This window comes from Mustela nivalis, assembly GCF_964662115.1.
Source record: "Mustela nivalis genome assembly, chromosome: 1".
Classification (NCBI taxonomy): domain Eukaryota; kingdom Metazoa; phylum Chordata; class Mammalia; order Carnivora; family Mustelidae; genus Mustela; species Mustela nivalis.
Genome location: NC_139020.1, coordinates 84672224 through 84699737, shown reverse-complemented (window position 1 = coordinate 84699737; position 27514 = coordinate 84672224). Strand labels below are relative to the sequence as shown.

The 27514-nt window shown below is 40.2% G+C and overlaps 1 protein-coding gene and 1 pseudogene across 3 annotated transcripts in view; both read left to right on the top strand.

Moving 5' to 3' along the window:
• Positions 1-1894: 1894 nt before the first annotated feature.
• LOC309847738 (ras GTPase-activating protein-binding protein 1 pseudogene) lies at positions 1895-3290 on the top strand (annotated as a pseudogene). Its single transcript has one exon. The product of its transcript is annotated as a ras GTPase-activating protein-binding protein 1 pseudogene (transcript).
• A 3316-nt stretch (positions 3291-6606) lies between these two features.
• The window catches only part of SPTSSB (serine palmitoyltransferase small subunit B), a 35300-nt gene continuing 14392 nt past the window's right edge, over positions 6607-27514 (top strand). The window contains exons 1-3 of one of the 2 annotated variants that reach the window (XM_082692167.1): positions 6607-8041; positions 8265-9143; positions 19515-19606. In XM_082692167.1, coding sequence (XP_082548293.1) covers positions 7496-8029 — 534 coding nt within the window. In that variant the 5' untranslated portion in view covers positions 6607-7495 and the 3' untranslated portion in view covers positions 8030-8041; positions 8265-9143; positions 19515-19606. The other variant, XM_082692168.1, reaches the window with a different exon arrangement.

The window sequence follows — 27514 nt, the reverse complement described above, 5'->3', positions numbered from 1 at the left end:
TTATTTGAGAGAGAGTGAGAGTGAGAGAACACAAGTCAGGGGCGTGGGCAGTAGCAGAGGGAGAGGGAGAAGCGGGTCCTCACTGAGCAAGGAACCCAATGTGGGGCTTGATCCCAGGACCCTGGGATCATGACCTGAACCAAAGGGAGATGTTTAACCAACTGAGCCACCCAGGCACACTGAGAGTTCTGTCATTGTTATCCTTAACTGATGAATTGTTATCCTTAACTGATGAATCAATCAATTTCTCATAAAATTGGAAGCCGTTATGTTTAAGCTAATTTCAACTTTTAAAACCGGAGTTATTTTATCTTATTTTTTTCTCAACTGTTGTTTCAGTAATAGTCTTTTAAACAGATGAGGAAGTGAAGAGTTCTGTATCTGAATGTGTGATATAGAATCAAAGTATAAATGTTTAATGTTGGTCTGAAATAGTAGGCTAAACAATGGGTTTCCCTGAAAAGGTGGTTCATAGAAAACACTGTTGAGTAAGTCATAGTTGTTACAAAATGGGAGGAAGGGGAGAAGATGGGGGGGGGAAGGGGGGCTGGGGGGAAGGAAGAGGAAGTTGTCACCAATTATTTTCCTAAAAGACTAGCTTAAAGCTATATATGATATAAAAGATTTTAATAAGCAAAAGAGATGTATTAGGCATTTTCTAAGGGTCAGATACTTGGCTAACTGCTTTATATGCACTATAATCTCATTGAACTGTCAAAAGAATAGTAAAGAACACTTATGAGACATTTCCTCAGTGCCCGGCACACTTCTGAGTGCTTTTTTGTGTATTAATTAAGTAACTTAATTTAATCCTTTGTGGCAGATAAGGAAATTGAGATTTTGGAGAAGTTTAAGTAAGTTGTCCTCATTCACAAGTTAAGTGGTCATGAATTTAGTTATGGGAAGTCTGGCTCCTATATCCGTTCTCTTAACCAGGACAACACAGCCACCTTCTTTGAGAAAAGTGATGTATGAAAAGTTATGGGAAGATTGTTTACAGTGAGCCAACAGAGTCTTGGGCAAATGACAGGTTTTGACATCCAGCTCTTAAAGTTGTGTCACTTTAGAAGAGTTACAACCTCTCTGATTCTTGGTTTCCTATCTATAAAAATGAGATAATAGCTCCCACCCTGCCTACTAGTGACAAGACAAAGAGATAATGTATGGAAACCTTGGTAGTAATAGTTGAATAAATTATAGTTATATCAACATTATTATTATCTTTATCCATGTTATTATTATTATTCTTTTGAAGTTTGACATAGTGCTCAAAGACGCAAGCCATACAACTTTCCGAGCTAGACCTTGTTTTCAACCTTACAGTTCTAGTTCATAAAGAAAATAAAATTCTATGTTGATAGAGGTAAACTGAAACACAACAACTGATAGTAATGGAGAGTATCAGGTGCCTCTTTATAACAACGTAACTGGTGGAGGGGGATGTTTTCTATTTAACAGAAAAACAGAATTACCACTTATTTGGAGAAAACAATGATAAATAAAAAATTACTAATGAGGTTCCTTATACTAGCCAGAAGGACACTGAGATGGGTTCTTTTAGTTAATTAATATATTCCAGTAATTTATGCAAATACCTATACCATGATGTGGTTCTGGAGATGTTAGCTGGCTTAGCCAAAGGTGCAGAGTTGCTGCAAAGCTAGTGGATGACTCAGTAAAGACTAGCACACATCAGCTTAATAGACCTTTAGAATTCTCAGTGTTACAAAGAGTTCTACTCTGGGGACCAAGAGTATTTTATGTCATCATAAGAATAAGTAGTGCTAATCTAATAATGTTTTTTAAAAATAAGGGTTAAGGTGTGAACTCAGTTCCTGAGGAGATTTTGCCTTCTGCTGTGCTGTGGAGCAAATTCTCTCCCATGCATGTTGAATTGACCAGAGCCATGGTTATGGAGATGCCTAGTCCCCGCTGGTCAGGCAGGAATTTGTGAGACAGTATTACACGCTGCTGAACCAGGCCCTAGTCATGCCATACAGATTTTATGGGACGAACTCTTCTTATGTCCATGGGGGATCGGATCCAAGTGGAAAGCCAGTAGATGCAGTCTATGGACAGAAAGCGATCCATAGGAAAGTGATGTCACAAACTTTACCAGTTGCTGCACTAAGATTCGCCATGTTGAAGCTCATGCCAACTAACTGATGGTGTAGTGGTCCAGGTGATGCGGTTGCTCTCTAAGAACAACCAGATTTTGAGGAGATTAATGCAGATGTTTGTCCTTGCTCCTGAGGGCTCTGTCGTAAATAAGTTCTATGTTCACAATGATATCTTCAGATACCAAAATGAGGTCATTGATGGTTTTGTAAATGAGCCTCAGGAGGAATCTGAGGAAGAGGTAGAGGAATCTGAAGAAAGGCAGCAGACATCTGAGGTGGTACCTGATGATTCTGGAACTTTCTATGATCAGACTGCCAACAATGACTTAGAAGAACAGTTAGAGAAACCTGTGGCTGAACAAGAGCCTATCCTGAACCTGAACCAGAACAAGAACCAGAGCAAGAACCTGTGTCTGAAATCCAAGAGGAAAAATCTGAGCCAGCACTAGAAAAAATTGTTTCCAAGGATGCTCAGAAGAGTTCTTCCCAGCACCTACAGAAATACCTCAGATAGTACAGGAAAACTTGAGGACATTTTCTTGGGGATCTGTAACCAGGAAGAACATTTCACCCAGTGGAGCTGTTCCAATTACTGGGGTATCATCTCATGTTGTTAAACTACCAGCTTCACAGCCTCATCCAGAGTCTAAGCCTGAATCCCAGATTCCACCACAGAGGCGTCAGAGGGATCAAAAAGTGGGAGAATGATGAATAAAAATTCCTCCCTAGAGGAGATCTATACCAATCCATGAGGCTGGTGAGCAAGGTGATGTTGAACCCCAAAGAATTATGAGACACCCTGATGGTCACCAACTTTTCACTGGCAATCTGCCAGATGAAATAGACAAATTGGAGCTTAAAGATTTTTTTCAATGTTTTGGGAACATGGTGGAGCTACACATTAACTGTGGCGGGAAATTACCCAGTTTGGGTTTTGTTGTGTTTGATGATTCTGAGCCTGTTCAGAAGGGCCTTGGCAACAGGCCCTTCATGTTCAGAGGTGAGGTCCGTCTGAATGTGGAAGAGAAGAAGATCCAAGCTGCCCAGGAAGGGGGTGGTGGAGATAACCGCCGGTGGCCCTCGAGGTGGGCTGGGTGGTGGAATGAGCAGCCCTCCCTGGTGCAGAAGCCAGGATCTGGAGTGGGAAGGAGAATTGCTGCAAGGCAGTGAATTGCTCTTTACTGATCTTCAAGCAGCACTACAAATCTAGCTCCTGCAGAATGGTGAATTTCTTACACCAGCATGTGCTATCCTGGAGTTTGACCCCCGGCTGTGAAAAATTGCTTAAGTTTATACAATTTTACTTTTTGTGTTAATGATGTGTGCTCCCTCTCCCGCCCTTCCCTCTCCTGACCTTTTAGTCCTTCACTTCCAGTTTTGGGGAATGATATTTTCGGAAAAGATTTAGATTTTTAAAGAAGAGAAAAAGACTGAATTTCCTTGCTTTACTTTTGCATATACAGACTGAATTCTTTTTTTTTTTTTTAAGCTGTTTCCCCAAAGGAATGTGTCTTGCTTATTTCTGACATTTGGTAAGTTTCATTCATTGGAATAGTTCTTATTTTCTATGTGTTTCAAAAGCCTGTGAGAAACATGAGATTTGATAAACATTTTGAAGGCAGGAAAAATCCAAATCGTTTCTTCTTTGAGAGTCATGACTACCTTCTGGTGTGTAGAAATTGTCATTGGAAAAATTGGCAGTTTTGATTCTTGCTGGTATGGTTAAAAACTGAGTAAAAGGTATTAGAATTTTTTTTCTTTTGATATGTGATCACAGAACAATTATAAGTCTACTGTTTTTACCATTTAAATTGTGGGATAGGTTTTAAATGTCTAGGATGCAACTAATTTAGATGTCTTTTGAAATAGTTTTGTTTCATGTTTAATTTGTATTCGTAAGAAAAAAATACCTTTGGGTATTTAAATAACACAAACCACAGCAAAACTGTTGTGTCTTCTATTTATCTTTGATTCCAGCCTTGGCAGTTGTTTAAAGAACAAAAAAATTTTAAGGCTAAAAAATTAAATAAATAAAATTTTAAAAATAAATAAAAACAAAGTTTAAGGGGGTGCCTAAATGGCTCAGTCAGTTAAACATCTGACTTTGGCTCCTGTCATGATCTCAGGGTCCTAGGATTAAGCCCCGCCTGGAGCCCTGCCTCAGGCTCCAGTCCCCAGTCAAGCTCCACACTCAGCAGGGCATCTGTTTATCCCTCTCTCTCTGTCCCTCCTCCCCTTTCCCTCTCCCTCTGCTCCCCACCAACGCCTACCCCCACAAACCACCCCCCTCAAGCTGGCTTATTCTCTCTGCCTCAAATAAATAAGTAAATCTTTGAAAAAAAAAATTTTTTAATTTTAAAAATAAGAATTAATCTGCACATTATGAAAGTAAACCAGAAAGAAGTCAATAAAATTTATCTCAAATTTCTGGTTTTGCTATTAAATACTCCTCTTACTGGGTTTCTTACATTCTCTCCTCCTGAAAATAAAATATACATAAGAGAATAAGTGTTGATAAAGAGAGAGATTGCTAATAGAGTTAGTTGGGACTTTATTATTTTCTCTTGGTTTTATTGGCTTTCCATTGTCTTCTTTGTCTTGTCCAAATAGCTGTAGATACACACTGGATAGTGTGTGTAAAGACAGTGTTTGAGGCTGCTTTAGAATAGTAGATGCTCCTGAGAGTCTTTTGTTAAACTAGTCTTATAGCGGCTCTGGGGATTTCTGTATTCTTCTTTGGGGGGCTCTTTATTGCTAAGAAGTATCCTTTCAAAGGCAAGAATTGTGCATATTACAATACATCTCATGTTTGTTAACAATTAGTTAACATTAGTTCCTTAATGAAATATTACTGCTTTTCCAATTTCTAGAACTACTGACTCTGGTTATTAGTATGATCTTTATCCTAATATTCAGACAGAACTGTTTAAGGGTTAGGTCCTCCCATGAGAGACTTCAGCCTAAGCATCTGCATATCTGTGAAACTGGAATCAGTGACTTGGAGCAACATCACTCATGCTACTAGAGCATAGCCCCATAAGAACTTCAGAAATGTATTAAAAATGAAGGAAAGAAGGGAGGAGGGGAAGGAAAGACAGAAGGGCAGGTGGGCAATCCTGCTTTTGCCATGCACTTTATAAGAGAGGGGCTGAGTTAATTTTCAATTCAGGAGGGTCTTTCTAAAGTATTCCAAAGGTGCTCAGTCATGATGCTTGGATTTCTGAATGCTGAAGAGTCATGAAGAAGGTGGCTGAGTCACTGAAAGAAAGGGGAGGAACACAGAGCTCCACTAACAAAATAGAAGAAATGTCAAAATACAGAAGAGAAGTTCCTGAATGATGGGTATTTAGAGAAGGCAGAACGGAGGAAGGAAGGGAAAAGAGGGGGAGGGAGATGAACTATATGAGTGCTTTGTAAACGGTGGTTCATTTGAGCCTTCAGAAGAACCCAATGATGTCAGTATTATTCCCACTTCACAGATGAGAAAATTAAGGTATAGAGGTACAAGAGAATTTGTCTTAGACTATAGTTTGTTGGTAGAAAAGCTGGGATTTAAACCCAGGTGTATTTTGTCCCAAAGTCCATAACTTTTACTATCGTGCCATTCTGGTTAAGTTTGGAAGCTTGAGAAAACTCACATTTCACACTGTTCATTTTGCTCACGTAGGAGTAAGAGGATTCTCAGCAGACGCATACCAGATCTGGTAACTGACAGCTGGCTATTCCAAGTGGATTCTCACAACTTCTCTCCTTTCTGGTATGCTGAACTCCAGATACATTCCACACAACCTCGTACTTGACAAAGTGATCCCATTCCCTTCCAGTATTTGTCCCCAAACCTTCCAGGTTACCTAAAGAAATACACTCTTTTATTACTTTTAACTTTTACTACTTCTAAAAGATTTCTACTCTGGCAAGCATGTGTTCTTTAGGCATTCAACAGCTGCTTTATGATAATGACAACAAAAGGCCCTGTTCAAAATGTTCAGTTGATATCATTATCATTACTTCGAATTCTCATACTATTGTATTCTAAACAATTATGCCTGGCTCTTTAAAACTTATTCCCCTTTCTATAAGCTGTGATGTGTCTTAACTATTTCTTATCTCACCATTTGTAGTTAGCAGAAAGGGAGAATCCTCTTCATGGAGAAAGAACATCATTTGCAACTTGAAAAAAAAAATCCCTCTTTTCTGTGGTTAGATACCATCTTTCCTTCCCAATGTTACTTGTGTCTTTGTTCCTTGATTTTTTTTCAGTGAATAAGTTTGTTTGTTTGGTTGGTTTTATAGATCAATTCTCCTGGATTTTTACTTTTCTATTTCATTAATTTCTGCTTTAGTCTTTACTAGTTAATATAATTCTTTTGCAATTTTCTTTTTAATTGTTTTGATTAATTTTATCCTCATTGTGCTTCAATAGATGATGTGGCCCATCTGATCACAATCTTTTAAAAATGTGATCTTTGGGGTGCCTGGGTGGCTCAGTGGGTTAAGCCGCTGCCTTCGGCTCAGGTCATGATCTCAGGGTCCTGGGATTGAGTCCCACATCAGGCTCTCTGCTCAGCAGGGAGCCTGCTTCCTCCTCTCTCTCTCTGCCTGCCTCTCTGCCTACTTGTAATCTCTCTCTGTCAAACAAATAAATAAAATCTTTAAAAAAAAATGTGATCTTTATTTTATGATCTAGTTAAGTTTCTTCTTTGTTTAGATAGAAAAAAACAACTATTTTCCACTGGGAATGAAAAAACCCACGTATCTTTTATCTGTGTGTGGTTATATTACACATAAATCATTCAAGATCTTTTTAAATAGTCTGGATGCATCTGCCAAATGTACCAGTTTCTCCCCACCTCCAGCTGAAGTAAGTGCGAGGTCTTCTACCCGTTTCACAAAACTTGGGCAGGGAGAAGTGAGGCCTGTTTCTGTACTTCCACAAATGTACAATCACCTGGCCATTGTCAAGATCTAGTAAGGAAACTAGATCATGAGGAGTGAGACCTAAAACACGAGTGCAATGGTACTGGCCCTGCCGCACAACGGGCTTGGCGACCCTGGGCGAGTCGCTTTTCAGGTTTTCTATTTCCTCATCTATTTCCACACCTCAATGGTGTGGTCCTACTTGCTCTGCCGAAATTACAAGGTTTGTCAGGAGAAGCAGCGAGATAAGGATGTGAAACAACACAAAGTGATAATGAAATAAAAAATACTAGCAGTGGTTGCCAGTATTTAGATACAGTTCCAGGGAAGGAAAACATAAGGATGTAAAATCTGGCCAGTACCGGCTTCAGTTCCTGGCGGGTCCCTTCCCTGACCCCCAACCACCGCCAGCTTCCTTTGGGGACGCAGTTCCTCCCGCGTGCAGAACATCCCTCGCAATGACGGAAGTCTTCCTCTTCGTGGCACCCGCGGCTTGGAACCTGCTGGAAGAGTGTTGGGCAAATGAGCCGAAACCTGCCCGTAGCTCAAATTCGCGCTTCCGCACGACCAGCCCTGGCCGAGCATGTGCAGTGCCTCCTCCCTCGGCGGTGGGGGTTGACTGGCAGTTGTGGCCCAAACGCTCGTTAATCCGAAGAGGCTCTGGGCCCCCGACGCCCCCGGGGCTGGGGCCGAGGCTCGGTGGCGGAGATGCCGGGCCTCTGCGCTCGCAGCCCGCAGCCGCCGCGTTAAACCTAAACACCCTGCCCTCGGGAGGGAAGGGAATCGCTGGGGTTCTGGATGCGGGCTTCCAGGGAAGATGCTCTTCGCGGTCCCGCGCCTCCTCGGGAAGATCGCTGAGAGCGGAGCGCGAGCGCTGGGCACGCCGGCCCCGGATCCGCTGGAGCCCGCGCCGCGCGCGTCTGCGCCGCCGAGCCGCCTCCCAGCTCGCGTTCCCCAGTTTGCGTTCCTGCCGCAGTCCGGGCCCGAATTAACTCTCTTCACTTGTGAGTGAGCACACACAAGTTCCCCGGGCACGATCCTGCCATCTGCTTCCCCGGGGGGAGCCCAGTTTTTCAACGATTAACCTCCCAGCCAAGGGGCGGAGGGAAGGTGGCAGGATGGAGGGAGCGGGGCGGGGAGAGGCGTTCCTGCGCGTTCAAAGGCAGCAGAATTAGCTGCCGGCGCTCAATGGGTTTACTTTCTTCGATTTTTGACAAACAAATGCAGGGGGATGCCTGCTCGGCCGACTGCCGCCCCGGCCCGGAGCCCTGGGCTCACTTCGCAGCCTGCTGCCGAGTTTCGCACCGCAGTCCTGCTCAGCATCCGCCGAGCTTCGCCCCCTTGCCCGAGTCTGCAGATGGATGGATGCGGGGCGCAGGCTTCTCCTGGTCGGGTTAACGCTGGCTCCGGCTAAAGCCCCGAAGCGCCCACCTCGCGCCTCCCGTTTATCTGCTCGCCCCCACCACCACTACCAAAGGACATGCCCCTCTGGTAGTGTCGGGGCTCCCAGCCCAAGAGAGGGGGAGGACACTTCCCTCTCCCCTCCTCCCCATCCCCGCCGCGGCTCGGGGTTTTACTGCAGCAGCCGGAGGTGACAGCGACGCCTTAGCCTCCTCCGTTGCTTTCAGAGCCCTGGCTTCCCCTGCATCCGGAAAGCGCCCCCTCTTGAGAGGCTGGTCCGTGGAGAAGTGCTAACGAGCTGCAGAAAACCAAATTTAAAAATGTAGAAGTCGCTGGGCTGCATTCCTCCGAGGACGAGCCCGATCGCCCAGGACAGAGAGTGGCAGCGTGTGGGAAGTTGGGACCGTAGAGCAAGGGGGGGAGGGGAGTGGTGCAGCCGGCATTCTCTTCTGGAAGAAATCGCTGGGAGCAGTGCGGTTGGACACAAGTTTGCGTGGGAGTGTTTTCCTTTTGTCAATAATTAATCACCGGAATCGGTCTGGCAGAATTGGAGTTTTAGCAATAGTGCAGAGGGCGGGGCCGAACACCTAACTCCAGGAGGCTCTGAGGCGCCCGGCGCAGTGGGAAGCTCGCAGCAGCTGGGGAGGAGCCAAAGCTTGGGCGCTCACCTAAGCCGCAGGGAGATACACCCAACCCAACCGGGAGGTAAGCATCTTCCAAAATATATGCTTGAACGCTGAAGTAGCTTTAGTAGGATAGAATTCCTGTCTCTACCGGGAAGAAATTAATTCTAGCTTTAATGCAATTTATCCGTTTATTATTTAACTGCATTAAAATTTTAAGAATTGAATGGGTTTTTCCATTTGTCTTAGTAACAGAGTTGCCTTTCTAACGTAGTTAGAAACTAAGAGGTTTCACTCAACAGAAGCCAAACTTTATTACCGAAACTTTCCCAGCCAAAGAAGAGAAAATTACTTTGTGAATTACTTTCGTATTTATCTTTGTGTAGTTCAGTAACTATTCAGGGAAATATCTTTGGGAGGTGCTCGGTTTCATTCTTAAATATTCTAGTGTTGTGTTCTTATATAATACTTTTTGCCCCTAAAGCTACTTTAGGCGATAATACACACAAGACAACTACCCAAAAAGTGAAGAACTTCCCATTTTAACATTTTCTCGCGATTATTAAGCAGTGTGTATTTTCTCAAAGATGCTTACGTGATCATTCAGAAGTAAGCAGACTTCTAAACCCCAGGAGAAAGGAATAGTTAACTTTGCCATGGGAGTGGAGATGTGAGGAATGGAAAGCAGAGGGTTTTAGATATGAGCAGAAGTTCTATGTCTGTGTCAACTAAAGTGACATTCAACTGGTTGGCAATTAACATAGATGAGTTCCGCCCCTGATTCAATAAAGAATTTGAAGAATTGTTAAATGTAAATCTTAACCCTAAAACTACAAATAAATTCATCAGGGAAATTGGGAAAGTTGTTTTTCTAAAAGACATAGTAGTGTGATCGTTCTTTTGAATTAATTAAGAAATATATGGTCATTTTTGCCTGTGAACTTTTTAGATCAATACGTAAAACTAATGAGGTTTTAGTAACTTAGTATGCATATTTTAATTATTCCTATGCTTTCAAAAACAGGCATCATTTTGATAACTTTCAATGGCTTTGATGTCTTTGTACATAGATTACTAGAGCAATAATAAGCTCTCATATGAAATGCACTGTCACCCTCAATATTCAAATATTTCTATTCAGCCACTTAATAACAAATTAAGAATAGTTTGTCAAACTAAATGCATGAGCATTCTAGAATTTGACTGGATATAAAGTGAAAAGTTAACCAGGCCTCAACTACAATCAGTTTTCCTAATCCACTGTTTGTAAATTTACAAAATTTACTTTTGTAAAAACTGTCCTTCGTAAGTCTCTATTTACTATGTCAGCGTAAGCTATTTTACCAAGTATATAAGTTTATATACCAAGTATATAAGATGCAACATTTGCATTACAAATTATCCAAATGGAACTCAACTTCCAGAATGATTGTGTAAGGAGCTCCATGAACCCACTTTTGTAGCAAAACAACCACTGGCAAAAATTATAGATAAACTAGTTAGTCTCTGGAAATTGTTCTGAGGAAATACAACAAATGAAGAAAACCTTATTCAAGACAAACTACTGCAATTCAGTAAGAACAATAAGAGTGTGAGGCATTCCAACCACAACCCACTTCCCTGTCGCCCTCCAGCTAGCAGATGGTGCTCCATCCCAGGTGGCTGCCCTCAAGAGCACAGGGCTCCCTCTGAACTTAGATCCCAGTCTAGGGCTATGGTAGAACCCTGGGAAAAGCAGGCTACTGGCATCTTATCACCCACTTTGTGTTGTAGAAGCTTTCTTTTAGGCATGAGCAGGCAAGAGGTCTCAGGCTCTTATAATACCCCCATTCTTAAGGCATATGAAGAAAAATTCAACATCTAAAAGACAAATAAGCCATACAAAAATGGGCAAGGGAATCAAAGAGACATTGCTCCAAAGAAGATGTACAAATGGCCAATCAACACATGAAAAAGTACTTACTGGGCGCCTGAGTGGCTCAGTGGGTTAAGCCTCTGCCTTCGGCTCAGGTCACGATCTCAGGGTCCTGGGATCCAGTCCCATATCGGGCTCTCTGCTCAGCAGGGAGCCTGCTTCCCTCTCTCTTTCTCTCTCTCTGCCTGCCTCTCTCTCCATCTACTTGTGATCTCTCTCTGTCAAATAAATAAATAAAATCTTTAAAAAAAATAAAGAAAAAAAGAAAAGGTACTTACTATTAGTAGTCATTAAAGAAATGAAGATCAAAAGCATAAGGTACCATTTCACACCAACCAAAATGGCCATAATAAAAAAAAGGCAGATAATTAACACTTGTTGGAAAGGAGGTAGAGTAATTGGGACCATCACACATTGGTGGTAGGAATATAAAATGGTGAGTTACTGGGGCAGGGGCACCTGGATGGCTCAGTCAGTTAAGCATCCAACTCGATTTCAGCTCAGATCATGATCTCAGGAGCCCATCAGTCTCCAAGCTCAGCAAGGAGTCTCCTTGAGACTCTCTCCTTCTACCTCTGCCCCTTCATCTGCTCACACAAACTCTCTCTTTCTCCCTCTCTCTCTCTCTCAAATAAATAGATACATCTTTGAAAAACAAAAGTTTAACACAGAGTTAGCACATAACCCAGCCATCCCACTTCTAGCTATATATCCAAGAGAATGAGAATGTACTTCCACGTACATGAATGTATGAATGGTACATCAAGGTTCAGAGCAGCATTACTCATAATAGCCAAAAAGTGAAAACAATCCAAATGGTCACTTACTGATAAATGGTCACTTACTGATAAAATGTGATACAGAATAGAAAAATGGAATAGTATTTAGCAACTAAAAGGAATGAAGTACTGATACTTGCTACAGCATGGATGAACCTTGAACAGATTATGCTAAATGGGAGAGGACCATATACTATGTGATTCCATGTATACAACAGATCTATAACAGGCAAACTTCTAGAGACAGAAAGAGCGGAGTTGGGGAGGAATGGGGAGTGATTGCTAAAGGATACACGGGTCTTATTGGGGTGATGAAAATGGTCTAAAATGACTGGTGATGTTTATATCACTGTGTGTATACTAAAGACCATTGAACTGTGTACTTTAAATGGCTAAATTATATTTCAATAAAGCTGGTTTTTCAAAATAAATTGACCAAGATACTCAAAACACAGATGGATTTAGAACTTGGGAGTTCATGAATTCCCATATACCACTAAACCAATGGCTTACATGAGGCTTTTTTTTTTTTTTCACTTTCTAAGATTTTATTTATTGATTTGTCAGAGAGAAAGAGAGAGAGAGAGAGCACAAGCAGGACAAACGGCAGGCAGAGGGAGAAGCAGGCCCTCTGCCGAGCAAGGAGCCTGACACGGGACTTAATCCCAGAACCGTGGGACCATGATCTGACCCAAAGGCATATGCCTAACTGACTGAACCATCCAGGTGTCCCTACATGAAGCTTTTTCCCAAGGACCACACGGAAATATATGAAATAATCAAGAGTGGCTCAGGTGTTACACAGCTCTGTGATTTGCACATGTTTACACACTCACCCAAGTTTTCCTCTGTTTAGAAATAAGTCAAATGTAGGGGCACCTATGTGGCTCAGTCAGTGAAAGATCCCAACTCTTGATTTCAGCTCAGGTCATGATTTCAGGGTCATGATCTCAGGGTCGTGAGATCAAGCCCTGAGTTGGGCTTGTGCTGGGCATGGAGTCTGCTTAACATTCTCTCTCTTCCTCTGCCCCCCTCAATACCACCCCTCCTGTCCCCGGCATGAACTCTCTTTCTCTCTCTCAAAAAAAGAAAAAAAAAATATATATATATATATATAAATAGGAAAGTAGTCAAATGTCACTAGTGTAGTCTTATAGAGAATTGGCTTGTAAATGCCCAACCTTTTTGGACTAACCAACTTGCTATATTAATTTAAGCCCAATGAGGCCGGTTGTTCCTCCCATTACTAGATAACTCTAGTCCTTTATCAGTTCTTCAGGCCAGTTGTTGAAAGACGTCACACTGAGGGAGAGAAGGAGGTTACTTAAATCCCAACCAAGAGCAAACTTTGCCACTCAGATTAGCCCAGTTTCATTCCCCCAGATTGGCCCCCAAAGTAGGAGTCTTGGGGGGACAGGAAGAGCTGGAGCAGTCACTCTGGTTTCAGAATAAACTGACATGTCACTGCTGGAAAGCATTTCCTGTGATGTGACATCTCAAATACAAGAGAAGCTCTCAAATAATTCATATATTCTTCTAGTCATCTTTATGTTCTGAGTTCTCATAAACTGCCTGATCTTATACCAAGAACCAGGGAACTGGATGATAGTGCTTTGTCCAAAAATAAGGATATAAAGTTAGTGAGTCTCTGAGTTCCATGGGGCTGGTAAGCAGCAGCTAAACTTGTTGCTAGAAATAGTTAACGAGTACACTGAGCCAAACCATACCCTTAGCCTTAGGGATTCAAGTAAGTCTGCCTGCATCAGGAAAACTCAAGATTTTCTATTCTCATCAGCACAGCCTTATCATTCCATGTATATGTTTAGAAGAGTATGCCATGCTGATGAAAATGGGTTCTATGTGGCTTTTGACCATCAGAGCTTTTGTATAGGTCCTATTGTCACATTTCATCCAATTAGAAGATTTACACAAAAAAATGTCAAAGATCCAACCAGTTGTCTATAGATTAAATACATGTAAAAAAAACTTGATCACAGTTATTACTAATTAATATTGCTTTGATCGGGATTAATAATTCATTTATCCAACAGATATTTCTTATGCACCTATCTTGTGCCAGAACAACTCTAGGCCCCGAATGAGTGATAAAATAAGCTCCTTCCAGGAGCTTCAATTCTAGAGGGGACATCAGCCATTTAAAAAAATGATTAAAAAGTAATTATAATAATAAGTGATTTACAGTGTATGATAAGAGATAAGGGCTCTGGAGAAAGAATTAAGCAGAGAAAGGAATGAGGTAGTTTTAAACTGTGGCATCATGCAAGGGAGTAAAATTGCATAATTAGATAATGTAAAGAAGACGTAGAAACCTGGCTACATGTCTCTGAGTTGGACCATGAAGATTACCAGCTCCAGGTGAACTCTTCCCCTTGGGAGTCTTGGTTTCCCCTTCCCATTAGCATTATTTTGCTACCTTGGCTTTGCTGCTCCTTCATTAAGGAAAATACTAGTCTTAACACAGGCACAAGGAAGACATAGCTTAATACCTGCTCCAGAGAACTATAATCCAAATAAAACACCACCTTATGATAACAAAAATTCTTGTTGAGGGAAATCATTAGCCTGGGGTTTCGGTTTTCTTTTCCTTTCTCTCTTTCTTTGCCCTGGATTCTTGTCGTCTGCCAGAGGACAGTGTGGTAAATAATTAAGAACTGCTTTCCCGAAGTTAACATCTTTTTGAAGGGTTGGGGTTGCAGGGAGGATGAGGGGAAGAAAAATTTCCAGGTCATTTTGGAAAGGTGAAGGGAGAACAGAGCTTTCAGAACTAGAGAACAGAGCATGGACTCCCACAGATCATTTGAAAAACGTGGGGAGGGGGGAAGCAACCAGAGTCTCCACTTTCCTGGACTGTCCCAGAATCTCTACTCAAGGCTCTCGTTTTAAAAGACACCTGAGGACACAACGTTCTAGGAAAAGACAATGGGTGTGGCAGCTCGCCTGGAATAGAGCTTTTAGAAAATGGCTTAAAAGGGAGCAGGGACTTGATGTTTTAAAGTCAAAAAAAGAGCATTTATTTCAGGCTTAGAGGAGAAGCATTTAAGCATGGTCAGAGTCCAGTTAGAAATAAGTCAAAAGACTCCCTGTTATAATGGGGGTTATTTTGGTATATTAGAATTCTAATTTATTTATTCTACAGATGTTAATTGAGAAGTCCCCTGGGTGCTGGGGGAATAACAGAGAGGAAGACCTTGTTTCAAAGATCTTTCTTTGGGATGCCTGAGTGGCTCAGTCAGTTAAGTGTCTGCTTTCAGCTCAGGTCATGATCCCAGGCTCCTGGGAGCAAGTCCCACATCCGGCTCCTTGCTCAGCAGGGAACCTGCTTCTCTCTCTGCCTCTGCCTGCCATTCTGCCTACTTGTGCTCTCTCTCTCTCTGACAAAAAAATAAAAATCTTAAAAAAAAAAAAAATCCAAAGACCTTTCTTTGTAGAAGTTACATTATATGCCTTTTGCAACAAAATAGCTGAAGCACAGAGTGATGAGGATAAGAACTTTTTGACCTGCCTGTCCTGACACCTCCTTCCAGACTGGGTTAGCACCTCCTTTCAATGCTTTCCTGTCATAGTACTTACCATACTGTGTGGGGATGCTAGCCTAACTGTCCTTTCTCCTCTCTGGAAAGTGCTAGAAGAGATTGACCTGTCAGTCTTAGTCATCATTTACATCTCTAGAACATTTTCTTTTTTGAATTAAGGACTTATTTATTTATTTCAGAGAGAGCGAGAGCAAAGAGCCTGGGGTGGGATCATAGGGAAAGGGAGGGAGAGAATCTCAAGCAGACACCCCCCCCCACCTGTATGATGAATATTTGATTGGATGGATGGGTGGGTACATTAATGATTTGCCAAGTTAAGACCAAAGCTCTTTGCATAGATAGGCAGTCCCCCAGAGTTGTTAAGAGTTGTGTACTCTACACTAGTTGTGAGACTTTGGGTCAGCTTTGAAATTTCCCAATGTCAGGGGCACCTGGGTGGCTCAGTCAGTTGAGTGTCCAGTGATTTTGTTTCAGGTCATAATCTCAGGGTCCTGGGATCAAGCCCTGCCTTGGGCTCCACACTCAGCAGGAAGTCTGCTTCTCTTCCTCTCTTTCTGTCCTCCCCCACCCCCGCTTGAGTTCTCTCTCTCTCTCTCAAATAATCTTAAAAAAAAAAATAAGTAAAATAAATTCCCAATGTCTCAGTTTCCTCATTTGTGAAATGGTTACAGAAATAGTGCCTCCACCATAGTGTTATTAAGTGAACTACATAAGGTAAGCTATAATATAAAGCAGTTAGCAAAGTTCTGGGACATAAGTTGTTCAATAATTACTCTCTGCTATTATTACCCATATAGAATGGCAGTTTCCTGGGGGACAGTTTGCTATTCAAATATTGCATTCCTGCCCTTTCAGCTGCATTGTAAGATCAAAGGATGTCAATAAGGAATTCCAAGCCAAAGCTACCATTTTGAATTCAAGCTCTCTGAAAAGATTAAAAAGAGAATTTGGGAATTAATATAAGTAGGATATTGAACAAGAAAATTAAACAGACTAGAAAAAGAAAGGAGGAAAACAAGCTCAAGATGGTATGTCCAAAGCAAAATTTTTGGAGTGATAATAACCTCTACAGCTCTCACATCCAGACCTCCTGTTTAGACAGCCCAAGTACCAGCCCAACCCCATTCTGGAACACACTCATACCTCATAAAATGTCAGGCCCCTTACGCATCAATAGATGTTCACTGATGCAGAAGAAAGAAAAGTGAAAAAAAAGTTATTTGAAGTGGAGTCTTATCTAACCCTGAAAGTGTTAGAGCATCCTCTTCATTTTTTTTTGAAAATTGAATACTCCTCTTTTTGTGTGAGACCTTTGGTCAGAATTATCATAGTGCCTCTTCACAGGCAACTCCTTATTACCTTCTGAATGAGACCAAACGCCAGCCTGTGACCAACATATGGAATCCCAGCATCCTCACTGCTTCCCTCTGTTCTGGGGAACAGAATGCACATGGTCTCTCTCCCAACCATGGTGGAGTCTCAAGGCTTTCGTCTTCTCCTAAGAATAGTAAACTGCTGCTCTCTTACTAACTCATCAACTGGAAAGTCAGTTTTAAATAAAAGTAGCTTAGAATCACTCTACTGATGGAAAAACTAGGTCTAAAAGAAGACATAAGTGACCCCAATTCTTCAGTTACCAACTCTTTTCATTCCTCAAGGCTGAAGATATGTTCTCTACTCCACAAGGGAGATCTTGGTCCTTAAATTTTTAATAAGGTGTTTTATTGCCTCAATTTTTCAACAAAGAAAAAAAAAATCAATCAGGTTGGCCTAGTTCTGGTTTTGATGGGCAGGAAAATCAGGTTATAATTTAGGACAAAGGAGTTGTTCCACAGGTTTCCTCCATTTAGGAGAAAACAAACATTGGCCGCAAACACAGGAGAGATGATATGGGACCCCTATGACCTTCAGAGTGAATTCTTCCTCCTAGACTCACAGAAGTCACCATTTTACCCACTTACATCATATGTCTCTGAAAGGTTCAATGGAGTCACCTGGAAGGAATCTCACAGAGGAAATAAAATGCATGTAGAAAATAAGAGGAACAATTATTAACTGTAATAAAAGTTACTCTCTCTGAGCCCTTACTAAGACCAGGCACCATTAAGCATCCTTTACCAATGTTATGCTATATCATCTTCACAGCAACACAGAAAATAATCATCTCTGTGTTACTGACAACCTAACCGATGTTCCCAGAGGTTAAATGATATCCTGGATATCACACAGTAGCAAACTCCGGCTTGCCATTTTCAAAATCCACACTTTTATCACAGACCAAAAATATTTAATGAAGTGAATCATTCTCCAGTGGGATATTGAATTCTATTATACAAATAGGATCTCACATTTGATGAAATCTTAGTAATTTCTTCTTAAAATCTTCCTGATGGTTGATAATAATCCTCAGAAGATGTGGTCCAGTCTCTGCTTCAACAGTTTCCCTAATGGAAATATCACTACTTCAACTAGGCAATCACTTTCCCTTTAGATAGCTCTTATAATAAGTTTTCCCTGAGATTCACCTCTGAAAACAATAAATTCCAAAACTTCACCTCTAGGACTGCCTGTAACACCATTTAAAACCTTTCAGATCTTTTAAGACCTCCAAGACACGTTTTTCTCCTCAAATCTTCTCTCAACATTGCCCTTAAAAACCTTCCAGACTTTTCTCTATTTAGCTTCCTTCAGGTGTGCTCAACTGGCTGGAGTAACTGCTTTTTACAGCTGGAAGAAGGATCCTAATCAAAGCCAAGGGCTGTAGCCCCTTTTTGTCATCTGTGGCACTGTACTCCTATAAATATATAAGGATACTGGCACTGTGGTTTGAATCTATTCTCCCCAAATCCATGTTGAACCTGAACCTCCGAAGTGATCATAGAAGGAAGTGGGAGGTCATCAGGAGGTGCTTAGATGATGAGGATAGAGACCCTCATGAATGGGATTAGTATTCCTATAAAAGGGCTACAGAGCTATCTCTTGCTCCTTCCACCAGGCAAGGACACAGTAGAAGGTGCCAGCTATGAACCAGGAAGAGGGTCTTCACCGGAATGACTTCTTAGTCTCCAGAACTGCAAGAAATAAATTACTATTGCTTACAAGTTACTGAGTTTGTGGTATTCTTTTATAATAGCCCAAATGGACTGAAACAATTAGATCACTTATTTATTGCCCAACATTTTACAACACTAATGGCTCATAATGAACTTGAAGTCAAATTAAATTGTTTAGTCTTTTTTACTTGAACTGATCATCAACCACATTTCCCCCCATCAGATCCTTGGACCGTTAGCTTTTTGAATTGAAGAATGAGGTTTTATACTTCCCACAAAAGTTTTACCATACTTGGAACTCTGTAATCTGCTAAGTCTTTTATAACTTCACCTCATAATTTGAGCTTTTCTGCAAATCTGATCATGCATAATTTCTATGATTTAATTCAGATGGACAAAAATCCTACCAAGGTCAGGACAAAATGCAGACCTGTGGGCCTCACCACTAGAGACCCACTCCCTGACTTTATGATGCATTACCAGTTACGGAGCACTTTCACAAACATCTCACTTGATTTTTACAACTACCCTGTAAATCAGAAACTATTATCATTGTATGTGAGGACAAAAATTCAGAAAGATGTTTGACTTGCCTAATGGAACACAGCTAATAAATGACAAAATAGGAAAAAGCCTTAAGGCTTCTAACCATTTCCAGAGCATTTTCAAAACCAGATTTTTAAATACAGTGGATTAACCTAATCTCTTTTTCCTTTTTCTCCCCACCATAGATATCAAAAGAGACTAATAAAAATTAAAAGCACTTTCCAAAAAAAAAAAAATCTCACTTAAAACCCACCATATAAAGCAGATTAAAAGCTGGCTGTTCTGATAGAAATGAGGTACAAGATTCTTAGTCTCTGTGTCTGTCCCACTTGGGGCATCCCCTCAACCCCCTGTAGATGGTAACGTGGCGTCTCGTAGTCTCCCAAGCACATTCCAAAGTCACTAACCAGTGGCATGTTTTCAAACTGTAACCTGCTCTGAAAGCAGCTCTTAAAATATGGCTAGCTTGTCATACTTTGCTTTTATAATACATTTTAGATTTTTGTGGGAGATAGCCATTCAAGAGGTTTCATAACCTTTACACAGAACAGAACTATTTTAAAGTTTGAAGGCAACTTTGGATTAATCCAAATCTTTATTTCACAGATGAAGAAACAGCAACCCAGAGAAGAGAAGTAACCCACACAGGATTATTCCACAGAGGCACAAAGGCAAGAACCAGGATCTGAACCCTCCTAGGCTGGTAAATTCTTCTGATTATATCATGGAGTCTCACTTTTAGAAATCTGACCCTTTTGATGACAAGACGACATTTTTAACAACATGGAGCTTCTGGTTCTCACTTAAGCAACCAACAAATATTATACCCTTGATATCAGAATGGCATTTAAGATGATACAAAGGAATAAAATGTGGCAATTAGCTTTAGTAATGAGGTCTTGAAACAGCGGCTCTTAGCTTCAGAAATCACAAGTTCCTTTCAAGTGTGTGAAGAAAAATGTTTATGCAAAATTTGCAAACATCTCAAGGGGTTTCTAGATGCACCCCACCACCAAGTGCTTGGCCTCTAGGTTAAGAACCTCTGGCCAAGCCCAGAACAAGTGCCAGGGCCAAGACTGCATAATGCCAGCTCCTTTCTTATTTATGGGATTTCTGGTTAAAGGCTGCTTCTGTTTCAGAGTCCTTCATCTTTTATTTAAATGAAGTGGCATCTTATCCTGGAAGACCTTTGATATAAGAGAGTAGTAAGTTTTAATAAGTACTTAATTAAACAGGACAAATTGAGTAATACAAGAAAATGAAAACATTTTTCTTTCAAAAATATAAGTAGTGAAAGTAAGGATGACTTGTGCTTGTAATAGGACATTTATTTTCTTTCTGTTTCTTTTATTCGTAAGAAAGTAAGAAAAAGGGGCACCTGGGTGGCTCAGTGGGTTAAAGCCTCTGCCTTCGGCTCAGGTCATGATCCCAGGGTCCTGGGATCAAGCCCCGCGTCGGGCTCTCTGCTCAGCGGGGAGCCTGCTTCCTCCTCTCTGTCTCTCTGCCTGCCTCTCTGCCTACTTGTGATCTTTGTTTGTCAAATAAATAAATAAAATCTTTAAAAAAAAATAAAATAGAATAAAAATTAAAAAAGAAAAGAAAGTAAGAACAGGAAATAAAATGAAAACAACTTAGATTACCACTAATTGCCTGACCACTTTGATGAGATCTATGGGGAAATGGGAAACAGAGTAGGGGTGGGGACAAAAAGAAATAGATTTATTTTCTGAACTGATTGTTTCTTAAACCTTCCCTTTGCCACAATGTGTTAAAAGATTTGTAGTTCTGAAATGGCTGGCAAAAATGTCATTTTTAAATAGATTGGGAAGCTCCAATATTACTTTAAAGTTATTGATAATGAGGTCTGTTTTACTAAGTCAGAAACACTTATTGGACACTTAGCATTTGTGCAGCACTCTCAAGCATGACATGATAGGAAGGCTGCTTGGAGTGAGAAGGTCCTGGGACTGAAACTCATTGTTGATTCTGCTTTGGCTTTGGCAATAAACAAGGTGCAAAAGTTAATGAACTTTAGTTTCTCATCTTTAAAATGAAGTGAAATATTTTTTTGCCTCCTTAATGACAGCCACACCAAAACTGAATAAACATACTGAAGAAGAATATTTCTAGGGGGTGCCTGGGTGGCTCAGTGAGTTAAAGCCCCTGCCTTCGGCTCAGGTCATGATGCCAGGGTCCTGGGATCGAGCCCCACATCAGGGTCTCCGCTGAGTGGGAAGTCTGCTTCTCTTCCTCTCTCTCTTTGCCTACTTGTAATCTCTGGCTGTCAAATAAATAAATAAAATCTTAAAAAAAAAAAAAGAATATCTCTAAAAGTGGCCTCGAATTGAATAACTGATAAAATTCAGATGCCTCGTCTTCAAGATGAGTTTATTTTCCTTTCATCTATATTTGGTATCCATAACTAGGGAAATGATTAGTAATATTAATAGAGTGTGCAGTGTGTAGTAATGTAGTGTATAGAACAGCATGTAGTAATCACAATAGTTAATATTCACTTAGCTCTTCCTACTCCTTATTGTAAATACCTTGTATTTTTTAATCTTCCCAGAAATCTTAGGAATGAAGTTCTGTTATGATTTCTAATTCCTACTTGAGGAAACTGAGTCAGAGTGGTTGAGTAACTTAGCCAGGGTCAAACCCAGATATGATTCAGGGCCAGAGCTCATCACTACTCACCACACACACTGTCTCTCGGTGAGATTCTCACCCAGCTCCACATGTGTTCACTGTGAGACTTTTGCCCTCAGTTTCTTCATCCTTAAAATAGAAGTCCCTTAAGTTAAGCATCTACCCAGTGCATGTCACAGTGTACTTAATAAATGTTATTTCTGTTCCCTGGAAAGCATTTCATATTATAGAATTCCAGTGTTTTTAAAGAAATCTGAATTTGTTACCTAGACCTGGTGTAGCACAGTACTACAACATTGGTGACTTAAAACAAGAGAAATATATTCTCTAGGTAGCTCTGGAGGCTGGAAGTCTGAAATCACCGTGTTAGCTGGGCCACACTCCTTCCAAAGGGTTTATGGAAGTTCTTCCTCTGCACCCCCCATGCTGGGATTCATAACTTAATTATAGCTACAAGGACCCTTTTCCCTTAAATAAGGTCATATTCACAAGTTCCAAGATGTGGGCATATCTCTTTGGGATTCCCCATTCAACCTAATATGGTATATGTATATTTTTAAAGTTTTATTTATTTATTTTTTTAGTGTTCCAAAATTCATTTTTTTTGCACCACACCCAGTGCTCCATGCAACATGTGGCCTCCTTAATAGCCACCACCAGGCTCACCCAACCCCCCACCCCTCTCTCCTCCAAAACCCTCAGTTGGTTTCTCAGAGTCCACAGTCTCTCATGGTTTGTCTCCCCTTCCAATTTCCCCCAACTCACTTCTCCTCTCCATCTCCCAATGTCCTCCGTGTTATTCCTAATTCTCCACAAGTAAGTGAAACCATATGATAATTGACTCTGCTTGACTTATTTCACTCAGCATAATCTCTTCCGGTCCTGTCCATGTTGATAAGCTGGGTATTCATCCTTTCTGATGGAGGCATAATACTCCATTGTATATATGGACCATATCCTCTTTATCCATTCATCTGTTGAAGGGCATCTTAGTCTTTCCACAGTTTGGCAACTGTGGTCATTGCTGCCTATGAATGTTGGGGTACAGATGGTCCTTCTTTTCACTACATCTGTATCTTTGGGGTAAATACCCAGTAGTGCAGTTGCAGGATCATAGGGTAGCTCTATTTTTGATTTCTTAAGGAATGCCCACACTTTTCTTAATTCAAATACACTTATGTCTTGGGAGATTCCCTCTGGTATTCTTCACCAGCCAGCTCACATTTACTCAGAGAGGGAAAAGGACATTTTATCTCACCTAATTTAGGCCTATAGTTAAATTGGTTATAAAATCTGCCAGCTAAAAAAAAAATTTTTTAATATACCCAATTGCCATTAGCCTTCCCACATTTACTTGAAAATCAACAAAGTGTTAGGAAACAAACAGTTGTTACCCATTTAAAAGAACAAGCCTGGAGCTCAGCACTTGTCCACTTTTCACTAGAATGAGGCAAGGTAGCCATGTACTTGGGAACAGGTGAAAGAAAATAAAGTCAACAATAATATGTCTACACTGTTCTTGCTAGGAGAATGAGAAATCCATTTGGCTAAACTAGGCCAGTGAGACTTTTTCTTTTAGTATATCATTTAAGTAACTCAATTTTAAGTACAAGATCATAAGATTTAGAGAATTTAATTGCCTAAAAGCAACAACATGTTTTGACATGACTCTATAAACACCTGTCTTTCCTTTCTTCCCTCCTCCTCTTCCCCCTTTATTCCTTACACCAGAAACTAGCTGACCTAGAATGCCAACTAACCCACTAGGGAGGTGCCCCCTGCTCTGGGCCTTGGCAGAGAAAACACCTAAACAAAGTTAAGTCTATTTCCATGACTCTTGGAGTCAGCCTAGATTTCCACTCATTTGCTTAAAAGCAGTAATAACTGAGACACAGAAGCAGCTCAGTTGAGGACAGTGAAAAAGCAACAGACAATATGACCAATGTCACAAAAATCATGCCTATGGGAATTCAGTGTTTCTGGTCACCAAAATAAGAAAAACAGTGAACTCATCACCAGAAGCACTCCAAACAGTGTAATAAGAAGTGAACAATAAACCAGAAGAATGAGAAAGAGGAGGAAGGATGGAAAATAAACAAAACCAAAAAAGTTTTATGAGCAAATATTCAATGCTATCAAAAAATTAAAATTGCAAAGAAAACTACTATTAGAACATACTACTGGAAGTGTCTTTGTTGACCAGCTGCCTATCAAACAGATTTCCATTGACAGAACTCTGGGAGCAAGTACTCAGCAGGTATGATGGTGACAAATCAGTATTATTACAGTAACTCACCTTCTTCAGCCTCGAATTCTTTCTTAAAAATAAGTTTTCTGTTTCTGAAGACACATCAAATATAATGACGATAGGATGAGATAAAGGCTTAAATTTTCATGGTCAGACTTCTAGCTCCTAAGAAAACAAAGTCTTTAGAAACAAATAGTAAACACGTAATTCCTTTATCAAATTGTGCGTTTGATGGCCAAAAGCTGGGGAAGAAAAGACTAAGGCAAACTGTTACGTCATGCACAGAATACAATTACCTAGAAAGGGCTTTGTAATGACAGTAGAAAAGTTTCAGCCAAATAGTTTAACCACTTTTCCACTCTTACTCCTTTTCAAGTGCTCTAGGCACTGGTGTCTTATAAACCCCATATTTCATATCACTGTCAAAAACGAATAAGCATATCATAGAATTTACAATTTCCACAAGTACTGTATTCTATATACTGAATTTCACTGATGGGAACAACACAGATAAACATGTCATCCCTCTTCTCAGAAGGTTCTTTGTAGTTTGCCAATTCCCAGTTTTCCTCTTGTATCCTAAGAAAATCAAAAAGAAGGGAAACCCACTGGGACTTCAGAATTATTATTTGAAGACATTTGGGGTTATTTGTTTACTCAGCTTTGGATGGTACATCTATATGATTTTGGTCAGCTAGTCATGCTCCACTACAAATTGAGAATCTCAATGTAAAATATATATACATATATATATATCTATTTATATTTATATATATATTATATATATGTATGTGTGTGTGAAAATGAAAATATATATATATATATTGTTCAGACTATTTTATTTTTTTAAAGATTTTATTATTTGAGAGAGAGAGAACAAGAGAACAAGCATGAATGGGGGAGGGGCGAGGGAGAGGGAAAAGCAGATTCCGTGCTGAGCAGAGAGCCCGATGCAGGACTCGATCCCGGGACCCTGGAATCATGACCTGAGCCGAAGGCAGAGGCTTAACCCATTAAGCCACCCAGGCGCCCCTGTTCATACTGTTAAACTGTATTTTTAAATTTCAGTCCTCCATAATGTTTAGAGTTATTCATTGACATTTAAAATTTTTAATTGCAGTAAGACATACTGCATGTAACATAAAAATTTGCCATCTTAACCATTTTTAAACATGCTAAATATTAACCATGTTTAAATATAGAGCTCAGTAGTGTTAAGTATACTCACATTGCTGTGCAACCAGTTTGGGGAATGTTTTCATCTTGCAAAACTGAAATTTCATACCCACTGAACAACTCCCACCTTCCTCCTTCCACTAGCTCCTGGTAAGACCTCCATTCTACTTTGTTTCTATGAGCTTGACTACTCCTGTAAGTGAAGTCATACAGCATTTGTCTTTCTGTGACTGGCTTATTTCACTTGGCATAATATCCTGGAGTCATCCATGCTGTAGCCTGTGTTAGAACTTCTTTCCTTTTCAGGGATGAATAATATTCCATTATATGTATCTACTACATTATTATTCAGCCATTTATTCATCTACCACTGGAGATTTTAGTTGCTTCCACCTTATGGCTATTGTGAATAATGCTGCTTTAACATGTGTGTACATTTAATTATTTTTAAAAAATTATTTATAAAGACTTTAAGGCCACTGTTAGTGCTGCAACTCTGTTTACATTTTACCTCTAAAAACAACTGGCAGATCTTGGGAATAGTATCTTCAGAAGGAAAAAACCACCCAGAAGCAATACTCTTTCCTCTTTCCTTCACTACAGGATAACAGGGTTTCTCCTTCTTTAATAAAAGAGTAATAATGAGGTTTACCTTAAGAAATGACATTCTATTTAAGAGCTTGGCTCAGAAGCCCTACTCTCCGCTCCAGTTTTGGCAGAAATAAACAGGGGTCCTTGTTCTTTTTCTGTATGAGCAAATGAAAGGACACGAGGAACAACACAAGATATATCAACCTGCTGGTTACAAATTTCTCTTCCAATTTATGACATCTACTCAACACTAATGTACTTACTGCTCTTGTTTAGTTTCAAAATATTTATCTTCTTTTTGAGAGCTACACAACATAGAGACTGATCTAATGTGAACTTCATATTTCTTAAACTATTTTAAAATTTTCTGTTGAAGTCAAATTCCAAATTTTCTTTCCCAAGCAGAAGTCTTTAATCCCTAAATCCCTCTGGAACCTATCGGAAGATGCCAAACAACAAGGATTACTTCGAAATTACAGTTATTTAACACATGCCACGTTGCCCAGCGGTCTCAGCTGATAATTGGGCTAGAAATACATGTTTTCTCTTGTTCTGCTTTTGTTAGTGTCAATGACAATTGGAGGCAATAAGTTCGGTTCATAGCCTCAAAAAAAAACTCTGCTCTTGCATATAAGTCAAACCAACACTGCACCAACAACAATGTAGCTAAAATTGTTGGTGAGACTTTTTCCTTTTAGTACATTATTTCAGTAACTCACTTCTAAGTAAATGATTAGACAATTTAGAGTAGTTTAATTGCCCAAAACGGTAACAGGCTTTGGCTTACAACTGTTTCTTTCCTCCTCTCCGAGGAGCCCAGAATTATTCAAATCCATCACTTCTGGTCTGACTTCTAATATTAACCCTGGTATCAGCATGAGGCATTGGTTGGCAAAGGATGGCTGGAGAGTATTCTAAGATGGAAAAGAAATTCACAGGAAAATCTTAAGCAAGAATGGAACTTTCTGCTAGGCGCAGAAAACATTGGAGTCATCCGCAGAAAACAGAGCAAGATATGTGGAAAGTGGGAAACCAATAAACTGCTATTATGCCTTATTCTTACATAGATACAATATGAGGTTTTGCCGTTAACTGTAGGAACTTTGTATCTTTGTGAATCAAACTGTGTTCACATAAAGCAGCGGTTTGCAATTAGATCCCCAAGATAAGAACTATTACATAAGATTGTGCAGGCACAGCTCACACAGTTGTATGCGGTCGCCCTGCCCAAGACGTATTTGAAAACATGCTTAGAGATTGGAATGCCTCTCAAGTAGTGGTTTGTGGTAATCGCTTTATACATGTGTTGTTTTATTTTTTCAAAAACATTACTAGACAATTCAATTAGCGAACGTAATAAGGTTTGAGGTTTTTTTCCTTATAAAATATACACACCACTCCATTATAGGTAACCGTTATTTCACAAAGACTCCTTGACTCCATAACTTAGGAAAAATCTTGCAAGTAGTTTAAAGGTGTACCAATTCACAAGAAACAACAACAAACACTTCTAGGACCGTGACTATGACTTCTAAAGAACTCACAACTTACCCCTACATTCCCTGCTGCATCACTGAGACACATAGAGGCAATTATGATTATCTTAATTTTACAGAGAGACTGGGGCCCAGAAGATTTTGGAACTTGTTCAGGAACATGAAGCAAAATGAATGAATGAATGAATGAATGAATGACTAGAAAAGAATAAAGCTACAACACAATTCAGACCTCCAGATGTTCCCATCCTGGGATTTTTCTCTATTAGAACAATTTTCTACCTACCAATCTTAAATTACTACTCACCTAGAGTAAGTACTTGTAAAAGCCATTTTAATGAGCTTTAAAACCACTTCACAAGTACTTTTTTATTCTCCACAAAGTCCATGAACTTTTAACAGTATGAGAAGGAAAAAAAAGCATTTGTTACATTGAAAAAAAATTT